The sequence below is a fragment of the Pan paniscus genome, chromosome 16 (genome assembly GCF_029289425.2).
Source record: "Pan paniscus chromosome 16, NHGRI_mPanPan1-v2.0_pri, whole genome shotgun sequence".
NCBI lineage: Eukaryota > Metazoa > Chordata > Mammalia > Primates > Hominidae > Pan > Pan paniscus.
Genome location: NC_073265.2, coordinates 82,190,148 through 82,208,161, shown reverse-complemented (window position 1 = coordinate 82,208,161; position 18,014 = coordinate 82,190,148). Strand labels below are relative to the sequence as shown.

General features: G+C 46.3%; 1 protein-coding gene across 1 annotated transcript in view; it reads left to right on the top strand.

Annotated features, from left to right (window-relative positions):
* Window positions 1-1,474: 1,474 nt before the first annotated feature.
* FAM174B (family with sequence similarity 174 member B) overlaps window positions 1,475-18,014 on the top strand; it is a 38,642-nt gene continuing 22,102 nt past the window's right edge. The window contains exon 1 of the mRNA XM_003846143.6: window positions 1,475-1,980. Coding sequence (XP_003846191.3) covers window positions 1,643-1,980 — 338 coding nt within the window. The 5' untranslated portion in view covers window positions 1,475-1,642. The remainder of the gene's footprint in view (window positions 1,981-18,014) is intronic.

Below are 18,014 nucleotides of genomic sequence, written 5' to 3'. Positions count from 1 at the left end.
CATCCCCCCAGATCAAAATGAATTACACTGTATGTGGCAGGCAGCTTCTAGGATGGCCCCAATGATCCCTGCTTCCTGATATTCATACCGTTGTGTAATTCCTTCTCCTTGAGTGTGGATAAAACCTGTGACTTGCTTCTAACCGATAGAATATGACAAAGGTGTGAAAATGTCACTTCTGTGATGAGGTTTCATAAGACAGTGACTTCTGTCTTGGTAGGTGACTCTTTCTATTGCTATCTTGACTTGCATACTTTGATGAAGCAAGTTGCTATGTTGGAAGGGCCCCATGCCAAGGAACTGAGGGCAGCCTCTGGCCAACTGCCCCAGGGAAACTGAGGCTCCAGTCCAACAGCCAGTGCAGGGCTGAATCTGGCCAAAAAATGCTGATTGAGCTTGGAAGCAGATCCTTCCCCAGTTGAGCCTTCAGAGGAGACCCCAGCCCCAGCTGACACCTTGATTGCACCTTTGGGAGAGGCTCTGAAGCAGAGAACCCAGGTAACCTATGGTCAGTTTCCTGACCCACAGACTGTGAGATACTAAATGCATGTTGTTTTAAGCTGCTAGGTTTTAGGGCAATTTGTTATGCTGCAGTAGACAACTAATACACTGTACTATATTTGTCTCTTTCCAGCAGGACCAGAAGTGGGCTGTTTAAGGTACCTGGGACCTTGTCATGTGTATTTAACTGTTTACCCACCACCGAAAAGCTTCCTGCCAGGACCCATCTGCAGTGTAAAAGGGGAACCCTGAAGCCCTGGGAATGGCTCCTAGTACTTCAGGTAGGGGCTCTGTGCCCCCATCAGTTTCCACCTTTGGGCCTCCCACTAGAACTTCCTATTGTCTTTCTCCACCTAAGCATCATTTAGCTTACAAACCAGAGGCAGCAAGCCAATTATTCCCTGGAGAAACTTCAGCCAGGCAGGGGGGCATTAACCACACCAGCTGGTGTTCTACAACAAAGGTATGAGAGGCAGAGATTCACATCCCAGTCCGGTTCATAAGCAGAGGCGCATGAAATAAGAAACTCCTTTTGAGAAAGAGGGAAATTAGGGGAGATACTGAAATTATGCGCTGCGTAGGACATCAGGCAACCACTTCACTGTCGGCTTCAGTTTTTGATCTTCAAGATGGGAGTCTACTTCTAGGTCCCATAGTTTTTGATTCTTAGTCTGACACAATGTGGGTTGCTGTGAGCTGGCTCTTTGGGTGCCAAGTCAACTATCAAATGTGGGTAACAGAATACCTGTCTTCAAAGGGGGTTGTAGAATTAAATGAAATAAATAAAACACGTGAAATGTGTAGCACAGGGCCAGCCCAAGTGTCATCGTGGCAGTTGCTGCTTCACCACGGGGTCTCACGTCCCGAGGAATTGGGGTCGCGGGCGAGCGGAGCGCAGCCGGGACCCAGGCCGGGTGGCCTGCCCCGCCCACGTGGGGCCGCGGCCCGTCGAATGACTCCTTGCAACGTGTTGGTGGTGGCGGCGGCGGTGGCGCGGGCTCTTCCGGGCGCCGCAGCTTCCTGCCAAGCACCGCGCAGCCGCCTCCGCCGCAGGATCCCCCGGTGCAGGCCTCCGTGCTGGTGCGGATCCTGGAGCTCAGCCGCGCGCGCCCTGCCCGATCCTGTGCCGACCCACCGCACTATGCGCGCCGTGCCGCTGCCCGCCTCGCTCCTGCCGCTGCTGCTGCTCGCGCTCCTGGCCGCTCCCGCCGCCCGCGCCAGCAGAGCCGAGTCCGTCTCCGCGCCGCGGCCCGAACCCGAGCGCGAGTCGCGGCCACCGCCCGGCCCGGGGCCCGGGAACACCACCCGGATTGGGTCTGGGGCGGCGGGCGGCAGCGGCAGCTCCAACAGCAGCGGCGACGCCTTGGTGACCCGCATTTCCATCCTCCTCCGCGACCTACCCACCCTCAAGGCAGCCGTGATCGTGGCGTTCGCCTTTACCACCCTCCTCATCGCCTGCCTGCTGCTGCGCGTCTTCAGGTGGGCCCTCCCGCCCTCTTCCTTCCCCCGCCGGCCGACAGGGCGGCATCGCCAACCTGCTGTCGCCGCGCGCCCGCCCCACCTGCACGCACAGGTGCCCTGGTGCGCCCCAGCCAGCTGTGTGCCTCCTGCCCTGCCCGGGAGAGTGGGTGGGGGGCCGGGGTGTGCTCGTCTGGATTTTCCTGGTACATGTTTTAGGAATTTTCTTTCCTCTCTTTAACTATATATATAAAATAAATATGTGGTTCCGTTTGTTGGCTTTCTGCTGATGCTGAACACTAACAATAGCGCTCTGAATTCTGACAGCGTTTCCCATAATTTATTTTTATAATCATTTCACAGATGAGGAAAACATTTTCAGAGAGGCAAAATGGCTCATCTAAGGTAAACTCAGTGGTGGAGGTAGGACTTGAACCCAGGCCTGTCTAATCTCGCTACTACCTCTCCCTTCTACCATCTGCAGCTCCCTCACGCCCCGCCTACTTTTTCTTCTTCTTCTTCTTCTTTTTTTTTTTTTTTGCTACTGAAAGAAGCAGTTTCTAGCGTGGGGGGTAGTAGAATTGCCTCCAGAATTACTCTGGAAAGGTGCTTTGCACCAGGGGTTGGAGCTGGGCTTCAGGATTCTAGGCGACCCTTGGTGGCCTCCCTTATTTTCTGTTGGTGGGGGACACAGACGGCTTTCCTAGGCTCCTGCCTAAGTTGCGCTAGATGAACATTCACAGGGGCATGAGGGATCTTGGAGAGCCTTTTGTAGGTTGCTCACGTTCAGGGATAAAGTGTCTGGTAAATTAGGAAGGATGTCCCAGGTCCTTGATCCCTGTCCATCCTGGTGGACAGGGCTAAGAGGAATGCAAGGACATTTCCTTTAATGCCTGGGAAATCCTGTTTTTGCAGGAAATGAACCAAACCTGTCCTGTTACTGAGGCCCGCCTGGAAGTCTGGGTGTGTGTGTCAGCTGTTCACTGCTGCCTCCCTCTGCTTCCAAGCCTACACATTGTGCTTTGGTGTTTGATCAGCTGTGGAAGGTTGGGCTTCAGGGCTTGCTCTCCTGGGTAGCATTTTCAGTGCAACAGCAGAAACCAGACCAGGAAAAGGCAGAGTTGGGAGCCATCTATGTATTGAGCTTTGCTGTCAGTTGTGTGTGACTTTGAGTCCAGGTGTTTCCTTCTGTGTCTGTAGGATTAGATGCCAGTGGTCTGAGAAAATGGAGAAAGGGGAAGTATGGTCCCACGCTCACTCCACCATTCCCTGCCTTGTCTCAGGCCACATCGTTCCTCACTCTGCTGGTCTCCTTGATGTTCTCTGGGTTGAAATGCTCCTGTCTTCTTCCCACTCTACTCACTGGCCTCAATCCTCTGTTTACAAACTCTAGCAGCTCTCTGTGGCCACTACCTAGGCATGGCAATACCTGGGTGTGGCATTCGGGGCCCTTGCAAGCTGGCCCCCATCCGCAATGCAGACATCAACCAGCGCTTCTGAGCCTAGTCCCTTGTCACTTGCTCCTTATGCTCTGTGGTTTCCCGCTTCTAGCCTAATTCTTGCCTCTATATTCTACAAGTGCGTGCAGCCACCAAGGCCCAGCTCCCATCCTCCTTCCTCTGTATAGTTTTCCTGGACATTTGAATGAGGCTGTCACTATTTTCTGACCTCCTCATCCCTAATCTGTGCATCCTTCAGTCCAACCATGCCATGCTGGCTTCTGCACTCAGCAGAGGGCCCTGGAGGTTGGGAAGTCCAGTTCATCTTCGTGTCTCCATGCCCGATGCGGGCCTGCCATTCAGCAGAGGTGCCATTGTCATCTACGGACTTCCTGGTTGTTCAGTTGGAGTGAAGGTTAATGCCTAGAGCAGCTCTGAGTCTGGAGGTTTGAAACATTTAGCTCAAAATAGGCCATGGAGTCCACAAGGCTGTGTATTTTTTTTAGAAGGTATTTGAACAATTTTGCTAGTCTGCTGTTTATTACTCAGGAGTAGGGTAGAAAAGAAGGCAGCATGCACCCAGATGTGAGGGGTGCCTGACTCATGTTGGAGTGGGTAAGCCAGCACTCTAGCCTGGAAGAGATGGGTCTTTAGTGGCTTGGGTGTGGAGTGTTGAAAGAAGTTTACGACTTCATAGGAGAAGCTGGTTATGGACATGATCTGCGTCTCTTCCCAGGAAGGCAATCTTGTTAGGGTGAGTTTTCAGGTGGACAGCTGCCACCCCAGATTCTGATCTAGAGAGGACTTTGTAATATTTTACAGCTTGCAAGGGCCCTGATGGTGCACAGTCCGCATGTGTTTCTTTGCAGTTGAGAAAGTTGCATCCCAGGAAGTGGAATAAGTCATTGCTAGATTCTAGAACACTCTGCAAGTCTGTGTAGCCAAGGCAGGGCCAGCACCTCATCTGTGCTATTTGGTCTGTACTGTGGCCTTTCCCCTGTCCCACGCTCCCCTGTAGCCTTGGTTAGTCAGCTCACCAAATGCCTGCTATGCTGGCTGGGGGCCCTCCTTCCTTTCTCCCTCTGCAACTCCTTAGCCTGTGGGCACCGAGTCCTGAAGATTCCACCACCTGAGTCTCCAAGAGACTGTCTCACCTCTGCCCACACCACCTTCCCCGGTGAAGCTTCGCCACCTGCCACTGTTTCTACCTTGTCGCTCCTGAATTGCAATAATATCTCTTAAGCTGGGGTTCCTGCCTCCAACCTTGTCCCTCTCCAGTCTGTCCTCCCTCATCTGCAGGAATGCCTGTCTCATCCTTCTTCTACCCCTCCCCGCCAATTCTCCCTGCATACGGACTCCTTGATGTATGGGCAAGGCTGACTCTTCAGATCAGGGTGCTGCCTCCCTCTTGAGCCCCCATCTTGGCTCTGCTCAGTGCGCCTCCTGCTTTGCTGGACTTCCGGGGGTTCTCCGGAGGCACTGCGTGGCCTGAGCATGTTGTCCCACTCTAACCCTGTGCCTGGAGTCCCCTCTGTCACTAAGACTGCGTGGTCAGTTCGGTGCTGTTTGACCTCGTTGCCGTTGCCTCCTCTGAGAAGCCTCTGCAGCTGGGGCCCCTCTGTGCTTCCAAAGCACACTCGATTTTTGAATTCCCTCTTCAGAGTCAAGTGCTGCCCAACTTCTTCTGAGCAGGACTAGGCATTAATCTTCTGTGTTTCCCTAATACCTAGTGTGGTTCCAGGCACAAGCTGGCATTTAATAAAGATATTTTTAGCAAAAGAATGTTGAGCTCTCAAGGATTTTACATTGCTGATGTCTCTCAAAATGTGCTAGACTAGCTGCATGACTGATGCTGGGATACCTGCGAGGTAGGAATTTGTACAATGTAGATAAAGGAGAGTGTAGTAAGTATGATTGCGTATAAAATGGCAGTCCTAGCCTATTTATCTGTTTTCTCTGAAGGAGTCACCTTACCAGACAACAGAAAAAAATTGGATCCAAGGAAATTAGAAGCAAAGAATGTGTCTTTTAATGAAAAAGATGTATACTTTTAATCAAGCGATTCCATTCTTAAAGTATGTACATTTTCCACTGCACTATATATTCTTTGCTTCTAACGTAATGATTAGAAGAGAAAGCCAAGATGTAAGTGCAATGATATTCAGAGAAGCTCTGTTTGATAGTGAAAAGGTTTAAATAATCCAAGTGTCCAACAACTGGGCATTGGTTAAGCAAATCATGGCAATCTTTATGGCAGAATACTGTGCAGCTGTTCAAAATGATGACATTGAGATAATACTTGCTATATATTTTTGAGTCTGAAACAGGTCACAAAGTGACATGTATAGTATCAGCTCATTTAAATTATAAACGTATATATGAATGTGCAGATAAATCTGTGTGTCTGTGCATGTGGGTGATTATCATATTTTTTTATTATTCACGATGTTTCTGCATAGTTTGAATTCTTCTACAATCCAGAAGCATGTAGTTATGATGTGTGTATGTTGAGTATCCCTGTGTGTATACTCAGCTCCTGGCTGCATTCTTGGATGTGTCTTTCTGAGGACCAGTATGAGAGCATCTGGGGTGTACACCTGGGAGTGGGGCTTCTGGATCCTAGGGGGTGCTCATTCTTGATTTCCTTGAGCAGGCACCAGTGTAGGTTTCCATCTGCAGAGCCTGAGGGTTCTCAGATTCTCATATCATATCCAACACTTAGTATTATCTTACTTTCTAATGCTTTCCAATCTGATGGGTATAATTTGGTATTCATTGCTTTGTTTTGTATTTCTTCATTTTCTACCAAAGTTGAGCCTCTGTCTCTTCCAAATGTTCTCCTTAATCAATCTGATTTCCCCATCTGCAGAATCACGTCCACCTTTTAAAATGTATTTCATCATTAAGGCAAACCATTTTTAGACAGGAGACAAAAATTGGAAGGAGGGAAAGCTGGCCGGAGACCGAGTGCCCTCTGGTGGGTACCTTCACGTGTGTGAGAGTGGTCCTACAGATACCTGGTGTGGTGGACCCCCGGGTCTGCTACTTGGCAGGTTTATGGGAGCTGAAAGGGAATTAGCAAAGAGGCTGTCTCTAGGAAGTAGAAAGCTGTGATTGCTCCTAATTTTTTGATATTGGGAAACAACTGGTGATGTTGCATGGATTCAGGATAATACACATAAGCCAAGGACTGCTGGTATCAGTACCTTTTGCCCCCTACATTCACTCAGAACACTTTATTGTCCGAGTTCTGGAAGGAATCTGACTTTACGCTCTGGTGTCTCATGAGCAGAGCGGGGGCAAGTCAGGAAAACCCTGCCACCTCGAAACCACAACGTTCCTTTCATCCTGGGGATCCTTTCCCAGTCTTGGAGAGTCTCTGAACTCCACGGTGCAGGCTCCAGTTCCCCTAGATGTCTGTTGGCTGCATGCCCAGCCACTTCTTACTTCAAAATCTCTGTAAAATCCTCTTATCTGAAAGGAGGGTTCTTTTTGGTGCTTCCCGAGGGATCGGGAGGTTGAATTCTAAGCGGTCTGACGTTGCCCAGCTGTCAGTGGGAAAGGTGCATACTGCTATGCCCTGAAGACATTGGAACCACAGATGCTTCGTTAATTTTACTAAGCCAGGTCTTTGAAAAGGAACGAGAACTTTCCTACTTACCTTGTATTTCCTAAATTTTCTATTGTGTGTGTATTTACATTTGTTATAAAAAAAGTTATTTAAAAGAAAATATAAAAGCTTAATACTTTTAGCATTTAGGGAAAGTTACCATTTAAAAATTTTTTTGTCATTGCTTATTATCTCATAGTATATCAATATTATTTTAGTAAATTGGAGTTCTGGGTGGAGCCATGGTCAGAAGGTCCAGCTCCATTTTGATTTGAGAGAGGTTATGGGACTTGTTTAGCATCAGCTGGTCATTTCTCATTGCTTCCCCAAGGCTTTGAATTGAAGGAAAAAACTATAGAAGTGACAAATGTTCATCTTCTTTCATGTTTGATATTATATGCCACAGTGAAGAAGTGTTAAGCAAATCGGATACAGCCAAAATCCAGATTCTTTAAAAAAGAGAGTAGAGAGCAAGCCCTTGATTCAATTCTCCAAAACATCACGGTATAGGGAGAGAACAAGATCGCTCAAATGGTTCTTAACTGGGAAGGATTTTGCCCCCTGGTGTTATTTGGTTATATCTGGAGACATTTTGGATTGTCAGGATGGGGAGCGGGGGTAGGGGTAGGGGGAATTTACTACTGGCATCTAGTGGGTAGAGGCCAGGATGCTGCTAAACATCCTACAGTGCACGGAACAGCACCCCCACCCCCACCCAAAGAATTATGCAGCCCCAAATGTCAAGGGTGCCAGGGTTGAGAGATGCCGAGAATCTCGGCTTCAAGGCCTGCTGGTTGTCTGATACGGGCAGTTTATTGAACCTTTCTGGGCACCATTTCTCATCATTAATTAGAGTACATGCTTCCAAGGGCTATTGCAGGTTTAGAATGAGATTGTGTCAACTAAGTCTCTGGCTCCCCTTTAAGCAGTCAAGTGTCCTATTATATTGAAAAATACGATTCTGAAAACAGATGTAATTTACACCCAACCTTTTGGTCTTGCTTCTGTCCATAAATGAGGATGCAGCCATATGGCCACAATGATCAGGCAGGTGCATCTGTTTCTGAGGCTCTTTCAAATGGAATTGCTGACTCTTTAGCCCAAGTGAGCCTCCTTGACTACTTAATTCCCTGATGAAGGAGGCGCCTCCTGACTGCCCCCATTAACAGGACTGTGAAGACCTGGCACCTGACGTGGATTCCTTCTATCAAATTGGAAAGGGAAGAACATCCCTCTTTAATTTAAGCCTGAGCCTCCTGACTTATGTGGCATTACCCATAGACTTTCATGCCCATGTAGGCTTTGTGTATGGGTGTCTTTGCAAATGCAGGTTCTTCTTGAGACACCAGGCAAATCTAGGGTAAGCAGTGGGGACTAAGGGAACTCCAATGTCAGTATCTGTAGAGCATCCTGTAGGGCGAGTGTCAAGAGAGGGGAACACTCCTGGATTTAGGCAAAGAAGCCTTCATGGATTGTGTTAGTACTTTAGTTTTATGACTGAGGTTTTGGGTCTAACCATTTGCAAAGGGAAATCCTGGGACCATGAATTTAGGATCATGTTATTATTGTTTCACTTAAAAAATAAACTATACTTAATCTAAGGGCAATCTGCTAGGAATCTAGATTTGCTATTTATTTTCCTGAGGGTGCAGGGAGGAGGAAACCCTTTCTCATGGGCAGGTGTGGCACAGAGGAGGGACCATGGCAAAGTGCTTGGGCAGGGCTCTTGTAGGCCTGGCAGAGCCCTTCTAGACCCCTCCTTCTCAGGTAGGCGTTTCTTTGCATTCAGAGCTCCTTCCGCCTACCTCCCTACACTCATTGTACAGATGAGAAAACTGAGGCCCAGAGTGGGGAGGCTTGGTTAAGGTCACTGAGTGAGTTTGTAGGAAAAATAGGACTTAAACCTAGGGGCTTGGATGCTCAGCTTGGCCCTTTTTGGGCCTCCAAGATGTGGTGGGCTGAGTTGGGCCCTGTCCAGCCAGGTCTCCCCAACACTGAACCCAGCACCTAGGAGCAAACACGGCTGAGTAAACAGTGTTCTTCCCAGGGTGTTTAATTAGCACCCACTGTGAACATAGAGGTGCCATGGAACACATCAGAGGTCAAGGACCATCCAGCTCAATCTAAGGCATAGGATAATGCCCTTTGTTGACAAAAACCCCAAACTCTACAAATATTTAAAGAGGTTTATTGTGAGCCAATATGAGTGACCATATTGACCTGGGGAACAATATCAAGAGGTCCTGAGAACGTGGGCCCGAGGTGGTCAGGTTTCAGCCTGGTTTTATACATTTTAGGGAGATAGAAGTTACAGGCAAAGACATGAATCAATATATGGATGGTTTACTTTGGTTCAGCCCGGAAAGGCAGGGCTTCTTGAAGTGGGGCTTATAGACCATAGGCAGATTCAAAGAGGTTTTGATTGGCAGTTGGTTGAAAGAGTTAAGCTTTGTCTGAAGACTTGAAGTCAATAGAAAGGAATGCTTGAGTTAAGATAAGGGGGGTTGTGGAGACCAAGGTTCTTGTTATGTAGATGAAGCCTCCAGGTAGCAGGCTTCAGAGAGAATAGATGGTAAATGCCTCTTTTCAGATCTTAAAAGGTGCCAGACTTTTAGTTAATCTCTCCTAGATCCACCAAAGGCCTAGCTGCATTAATGAAGATTCTCTATAGATGCAAAACTTTTCCCACAAAAGATGGCTTTGCAGGGCCATTTCAAACCATGTCACAGACATTTTTGGGTAAAATTTCATTTCCTTCAGGGCCTGCTATCTGTCATGTGATGCTACACAGAATCAGGTTGGAATTTGGTATCTTATTGCCACAAAGAGCCTTGTTTTGCCAGTCTTATGATCTCTATTTCATTATTAATGCTGGTCATTTGTGCCTAAACTCCAAAAGGGAGGGGTATAATGTGGCGTGTCTGACCTCCTTTCTTGTCTAGGCCTGCAAGTTAGTTTTTCAGGTTTCTGTGGGGTCCTCTTGGCCAGGTCTGTTCAACTGGCTGGGGGGCTTAGAATTTTATTTTTGGCTTATGGCTTGAATGATTCTACTTGGCAGATAAGGAGCCGTCCAGTCCCACAGGGGAGCCATGTATTAAAAGCAATGCTAGGTAAACTGAGAAAGGATGGGTCAGGGACCAGAATGGTCTGGGAAGGCATGGTGGAGGAGAGGGGGACGATTAGGACTTGGCAGGATGGGAGGAAGAAGAGGTTCTTCCAGGACCAGATGGGTGAAGCAAGCTTTGCTGAGGGTAGGGTTTGTGAAATCACTTGGAAATTGTGATGTTGATGACAATAACAGCAACTAGTATTTATTAAGCCCTTACTGTGTAATGGACTCTGTGATAAGCATTTTATATGTTTTCCTCACTCCTATGAGTGGTGCACTGTCAGTCCTGTCGACAAAAAGAGTCAAGCTCTGTAAAATATTTAAAGAGATTTATTCTGAGCCAAATATGAGTGGCCACTGGCCCATGACTCAGCCCTCAGGAGATCCTGAGAACATGTGCCCAAGGTGGTTGGGGTACAGCTTAGTTTTATACATATTAGGGAGACATGAGATATCAAATACATGTAAGATGTACATTGGTTTGGTCCAGAAAGGCAGGATAAGTGGAAGGGGGGATAACTTCCAGGCCATAGGTAGATTCACAGATTTTCTGATTGGCAATTGGTTGAAAGAGTTAAGTTATTGTCTAAAACTTAGAAATGTCTGGGTTAAGATAAGTGGGTGTGGAGACCAAGGTTTTATTATGCAGGCGAAGCCTCCAGGTAGCAGGCTTTGGAGAGAATAGACTGTAAATGTTTCTTGTCAGACTTAGAGGGTCTATCAATAAATCCAAAAGGGAGGAGGGTAGAATCAGGTATGTCCAACCCCCCACCCTTCCCATCATGGCCTGAATTAGTTTTTCAGGTTAGCTTTGGCACTGCTGAGATTCCAAATTGCTGTCAATAGCCTTGCTGAGAGGAGGGGTTCATTCAGATGGTTTGGGGGCTTAGAATTTCAATTTTGGTTTATCATCCCCATTTCACAGATGAGAAAACCAAGGCTCAATTGTTGAAGTGTCTTGCTCAAGGATGAGCAGCTGGGGAAGGGGAGGAGTCCGCCTCACCCTTCCCATTGCAGCTGGATTTTGGAAGCCAATTCCAGCTGGAGGACTAGGGGATTTGTAGTGGGTGAGAGGAGCAAATGGAGGATTTTAATACAAGAGTGAAGTAATCACAGGGCTTCTCTAGAAATGTTGGTCCAGATTAGGTTGTACCAAGGATTTACCAAGAATGCATGAGTAGTGACGTGGCTGGTGTGGGGGGTGCAGGATGTCTGGGGAGACCCGTGGAAGGTGCTGGAAGGACCACTTGGGAGGACTGGAGGCCTGAATGGATGAAGAGGAGAAAGAGGAAAGTGTCAGGCTGTCCTGAAGGGCATAGAGAAGGGGGACATTGTGAAGGGGGTGACCAGGCAGGGAAAGGGATAGGTTTGGTGAGGAAGAAGAGGACTCACAGGTGAAACTTGCTCATGAAAACTCCAGCCATGCAGCTGGGCCTTGGGGCTGGGTGGAGGGGCATTGGGAGCATCTGCCTAGAAGGAGTGGGTGGTGAGGACTGACATTCCCACCCTCCCCTACCTGGGCGGCAGGGATAAGTGGTACTGAAAGGGCCCCTTATGACATGTGCCCCAAAGCACTGTGACCTCAGAGTTTCCAGGTGGTGGTCAGGTCCCCTGGGTCCACCAAGGGCCCCTCTGGGTCATCTTGCCCCTGTCCTTGACCCCATGGGGCTGCCCCTAGGGGCTACCTTCTCTGCTTTAAACCTCACTTCCCTTCCCTGGCCCCTTATATAAAAACAAAGCAGAACCAACCCTTTGCAAACACACCCGAGAGCTGGAGGAACAGGTCTTGGGGCATTTGCTGTTGCCGGATTTACTGTGTGCTGCTTTTGTCTTGGAAGAGTAAGCATTGGATTTATCCCTCAGGGACTGAGAGAGGGAAAGAGAAACAGGATGGGGAGCAGATGGAGGCTAAACACTTTAGTGTAATGAAGAAAAACCTGAAGACTTGTCATTGAGCTCTTCAGGGTTGTCTGGCCCATGCTGGATGATCCTCTATGAAGCGTAAGCCCCCAGGGGCACAGTCTGTGCTGTGTGCTGCCTGCCCATCCTGGGGTCAACCAACAGTGCTAACACTTGGTTAACCCCAATGGGATGGTGCCCAGGAGGGAGAGGAAGCAGCTAGATTATATAAATAATGGTCAATACTCCTTAGTCATGGTTGAACTGTTGGTGAACAGAGATAAGGAAGGATTTAGTGGAACGTGCATATCATTACATCTCTCTGGGCTCATGATTTTGAGCTGAATTACTAAATATCACTCATGCTTGGCACATAGGACCTAATGAACCATGGTCAGAGAACCAAGTCAGAGATGGTAAACTGATGGCCTGGGGCCGAAAAATGTGGCCCACAGACATTTGTTTTGTTTTTTGATCTGCACAGTGTTTTAAAAACTAAGATAGTTGAGAACACTTAAAAGTTAGGAGCCTTTATATAAAAATCTAGATTTCCTGCTTCTTTTGACAGGTGGGGATACATGGAAGTGCAAGACCTCTGTTCCGGGGCAGCCGGGCAGGAGCTTGGTGGCTGCCACTCCACCTAGGCTGGGCAGGGTGCCACTATTTGTGCCTTTTTGACTTGAAGACAGAGTATTGTCCACCACTTGTCACTGTTGTTTGTTCCCTTGTTTAGGTCTCAGCAGTCCTGCTGCTCTGGTTTCTTTTATCTATAAGGCCTTGGGGCATTTGAGTTATTGACCTGGTATGTTGAGCCATGGTGCTTGACTGGTGACTGGGTGCTGGGTGCTGGAACTGAGGGGCTGCAGCGTGGTGGGAGGGGGTGCCCTAGGACAGGGGTGAGGCGAGGGTGCATCCAGGGTCTCCCCAGCCTCTGTGTTGGGGAGGGTTCTGCCGGAGCTGGATGGTGTTGGAGCTTGGCTGCTGGAGATCTGGAGGCTCTTGCTGCACTAGAGGAAAGTGCTTTTGCCTCATGTGACTTATTTGTCTGAAGTGGCCCATCTGCAGTGGAGTAAGATGAGATTTCTATCACACCGGTGTTTGCCTCTCAGTGGCTTGTCGAAAATGCTCTAGGTGGAAGGTGTCGGGTGGAGCTCAGAGGGCTGTGCCCAGGGCAGAAAGGGAGGTAGGCTGGTTATTGGGAATGTGTCTTGGTGGCAGGCCATGGTGGTGAGACCCTGGCTAGCCTGTTGATTGTCCAGGGGCCTCCAACACCTGGTTCCTTACAGGGTGGGGCAGAGGCTAGGGCTGAAGAGTGGGTTCTGAGTCATGTTCTTCATTTCTTCAAGTGTAGCTGGTTTTCTGGGGGAAGCTCTGTTACTTCTTATGTCCTGAGGAGGAGGTGCAGCGTAGAGCTCAGAGGGTAAAAGTGAAACAGGTCTGTGTCCTCAGAGCATTGGAGGGACCGCTTGGCTCAGGATCGCCTGCTAGTCCTCCTGTCTACACTGGCGGCACCTGTGTGCTTCAGTCTTCCTCTCCCATGATCCATTTTCATTTTCTTGATTACTTTTTCCAAATGTCAGAGTTCATGTGTGCTGTTCATTGACAAGTAATATGGTTTTGGCAGAACGCTGGTCCTTGCGCTACAGAACTACTTTAGTGGGCTTAAAAATGGAAACAGCCGAGGTGGAGGAAAGGTTTGAGTCACTGAGTTTGGGTTCTGAAGTCACCAGGAGAGCCGGGCAAAGCCACATGGAGGCAGCCATGGGTGGGCCCTGGGAGAAGGGTCTCCTGCCAGAGGGGCAGCCTGACACAGACTTAGTCCATTTCAAAATTTATTTTAATGATTTACATAGAATTTTATTTATTTACTTGGTTTTAAAATAGGTCATATGTTCACATGGTTCAAAATTCACAAAGAACAAAAGAGGATATGGCAAAAAGTATTCTTACCTTTTAGCCACACAGTTTTCTTCACTTTGTGTTGTCAATTTCTTGTCAAATCTTTCTAGGGAGATTTTATAAATATAGAAGCAAGTGAGTGTAATATATACATGCATACACACACACACACACACACACACACACACATTCCTTCCCTATTTCTTATAATGACTTTAGTGAGATATAACTTATACACCATATTCACTCATTTAAAGTGTCCAACCCAGCCAGGCATGGTGGCTCATGCCTGTAATCCTAGCACTTTGGGGGCCAAGATGGGAGGATTGCTTGATGCCAGGAGTTTGGACCAGCCTGGTCAACATAGCCAGACCCCACCTCTCTAAAAAAAACAAATAAAGTGTCCAACTCAATGGTTTTTCGTATATTTAGAGAGTTGTGCATCTATCACTAAAATCAATTTTAGAATACATTCATCACTCCAGACTGAAACCATGAATCCGTAGTAGTTAATCTCTGTGTGTCTCCAAATTTTCTTTCTGTGTATAGATTTCCCTTTTTCTGGTCTTTCATATACATGGGACCATACAATGTGTGGTCTTTTGTGAATAGCTTATTTTATTTAGTATAATGTTTTCAGGGTTCATCTATGTGTAGCATGTATCATTTCTTTTTATTGCCATTATGTTCCATCGAATGGGTATACCATCTTTTATTTACCCATTCATCAATAGATAGATATTGTACTAGCCTGTTTTCAGGGGCTGCTATAAAGAACTGCCTGAGACTGGGAAATTTATGAAGGAAAGAGGTTTAATTGCCTCACAGTTCTGCATGGCAGGGGTGGCCTCAGGGAACTTATAATCATGGCAGAAGGGGAAGCAAACATGTCCTCATGGTGGCAGGAGAGAGAAGTGCAAAGTGGATTGGGGAAAATCCCCTTATAAAACCATCAAATCTTGTGAGAACTCACTATCATGAGAAGAGCATGGGGGGAACCACCCCCATAATCTAATCACCTCCCACAAGGTCCCTCTCACAACACATGGGGATTATGGGAACTACAATTCAAGATGAGCTTTGGGTGGGGACACAGCCAAACCATATCACATATTTAAGTTGTTTCCTTTTTGGGGCTATTATGAATAATGCTGCTCTGAACAAGTATATGAGTTTTTGTGTGGACATGTATTTTGATGGCTCTTGGGAATATACCTAGGAGTGGAATTGCTGGGTCATATGATAACTCCGTGTTTAACCTTTTGACAAACTGCCAAATGGTTTTCCAAATTGCTGTACTAGTTTACATCTCACTAGAAGTGTATGAGGGTTATGGTTTCTTATATCCTCGCCAACATTTGTTATTGTCTGTCTTTTTGCTTATAGCCATCCTAAGGTATAAAGTGGTATCTCGTTGTGTGTTTAATTTGCAATGCATTGATGGCTAGTGATGTTGACCTTGTTTGCCTTCGTGTATTGTGCATTTGTAAATCTTCTTTTGAGAACTGTCTATTCAGGTCTTTTGCCCATTTTACATTGGGTTATTTGTCTTTTTATTATTGATGGGTAAGAGTTCTTCATGTATTCTACATACAAATACTTTAATCAGATGTATAGTTTGCAAGTGATTCCTCCCATTCTATGGGGGTGTCTTTTCACTTTCTTGATTATATCCTTTGAAGCACAAAAATTTTAAATTTTGATGAGTCCAATTTATCTAGTTTTTCTTTTGTTGCTTTTGCTTCTGGTGTCATATTTAATAAGCCATTGTCTAATCCAGTGTCGCAAAGATTTATGCTTTTTTTTCTAAAAATTTAGCTCTTACATATAAGTCTTACATACTTATATGTAAGTTCCATTTTGAGGTAATTTTTGTATATTGTGCGAGTTAATTTTTTTACATGATTTATAGGAGTCCAACTTTATTCTTTTGCATGTGGATATCTTTTCTATCTCTTACACATACACTATGCTTGTTACCTTGCTTTATAAAAATATCTTGTGTGTCTGGGTGGTTATTCCTAAAAAGCTCTTCATTCATTTATATAGGTGCTCAGTGTTCATTATATGGATGTAACATAATTTATTTAATCAGTCTTCTGTTAATGGGCATGTAGGTGTCATTTCACACATGTGGAAACATACCTGTAGGACAAATTCCTAGAAATGGAATTGCCGACTAAGGGCTATACCTTTTGTAACTGATGGATATTGTCACACTGCTCTCTCTATATGTTGTAACAATTTACATGTCCACAAACAAGTAATGAGAGAGTGTTTCTCTACATCCTTGCCAACAGTGTGTTTTCAGACATTTCTATTTTTGCTAAATTAATAGGTGAAAAATTGAATCTCTGTGAAGATCAAAATTACATTTATCTTATTGAAAGTGAGATTGGACATTTTTTCATAGTTAAGAATGTGGAGCCATTTGGGTTTGTGTGTGTGTGTGTGTGTGTGTGAACTGCCTGTGTTATGTTCTTTACCAATTTTTCAATTAGATTATTGATCTTTTTTATTGGTTTGTAGGGACTATATATATATTAAGGAGATTAAATTTTAAAACATTTATAATGAGTTAGCCAGGCGCGGTGGCTCATGCCTGTAATCCCAGCACTTTGGGAGGCTGAGGCGGGTGGATCACTTGAGGTCAGGAGTTCAAAACCAGCCTAGCCAACATGGTGAAACCCCATCTCTACTAAAAATACAAAAATTGGCTGAGTGTGGTGGTGCGTGCCTGTAATCCCAGCTACTTGGGAGGCTGAGGCAGGAGAATCACTTTAACCTGGGAGGCAGAGGTTGCAGTGAGCCAAAATCGTGCCACTGCACTCCTGCCTGGGTGACAGAGTGAGACTGTGTCTTAAAAAAAAAGAACCAAAAAACAAAAACCAAAATTTATAGTGAGTTGGAAATAGTTCTCCCAGTATATCATTTCCTTTGACTTTTTTTTTTTTTTGAGATGGAGTCTCACTTTGTCATCCAGGCTGGAGTGCAGTGGCACAATCTCCACTCACTGCAACCTCTGCCTCATGGGCTCAAGCAATTCTCTTGCCTCAGCCTCCCGAATAGCTGGGATGACAGGTGCCCACCACCATGCCCGGCTAATTTTTGTATTTTTAGTAGAGAGGGGGTTTCACCATGTTAGCTAGGCTGGTCTCAAACTCCTGACCTCAGGTGATCTGCCCACCTCAGCCTCCCAAAGTGCTGGGATTACAAGTGTGAGCCACTGCTCCCTGCCTATTTACCTTGACTTTAAGACATTTTTATGTGTTTACATTTATCATCCTTTTTAAAAAAAATGGATTTTGGATTTCTCCCATGTTTTCTTCTAGTACTTTTATGGTTTTATTTTCTACATTTAAGTCTGATCCATCTAATTTATGCTGATACAAAGTGTGAGATATGGGTAGTTATCAACAAAATATTTAATGAGTTACCTTTTTCTCACTCATTTGAAATGCCATCTTTATCCTATACTAGATTCCATTGTGTATTTGGGTGTATTTCTGGACTTTCTATTCTGCTATAGCATCTGATTGTTAATGTGGGATGCCACTGTGTATTAGTCTGTTCTTGCACTGCTATAAAGAAATACCTGAGACTGGGTAATTTATAAAGAAAAGAGGTTTAATTGGCTAATGTTTCTGCATGCTGTACAGGAAGCATAGCAGCTTCTGCTTCTGGGGAGGCCTCAGGAAACTTCCAGTCATGGTGGAAGGCAAAGGGGGAGCAGGCACTCACATGGTGGGAGCAGGAGCAAGAGAAAGAGCAAGGCGGGAGGTATCACCCACTTTTAAACCACCAGATCTCTCAGGCACTCACCCACTCACTATCATAAGAACAGCGCGAAGAGGATGGTGCCAAACCGTTCATGAAGGCCCACCCCCATGATCCAGTCACCTTCCACCAGGCCCCACCTACAGCACTGGGGATTACAGTTCAACATGAGATTTGGTTGGGGACACAGTTCCAAACCATATCACGCTGTGTTCAGTTATTGTAGTTTTACAGCATGTTTTACTATCTAACTCCTTTATAGAATTTTCATGGCTATTCCATTCTTGCTGCTTCTCCCATCCTCATGAATTTTGGAATCAGC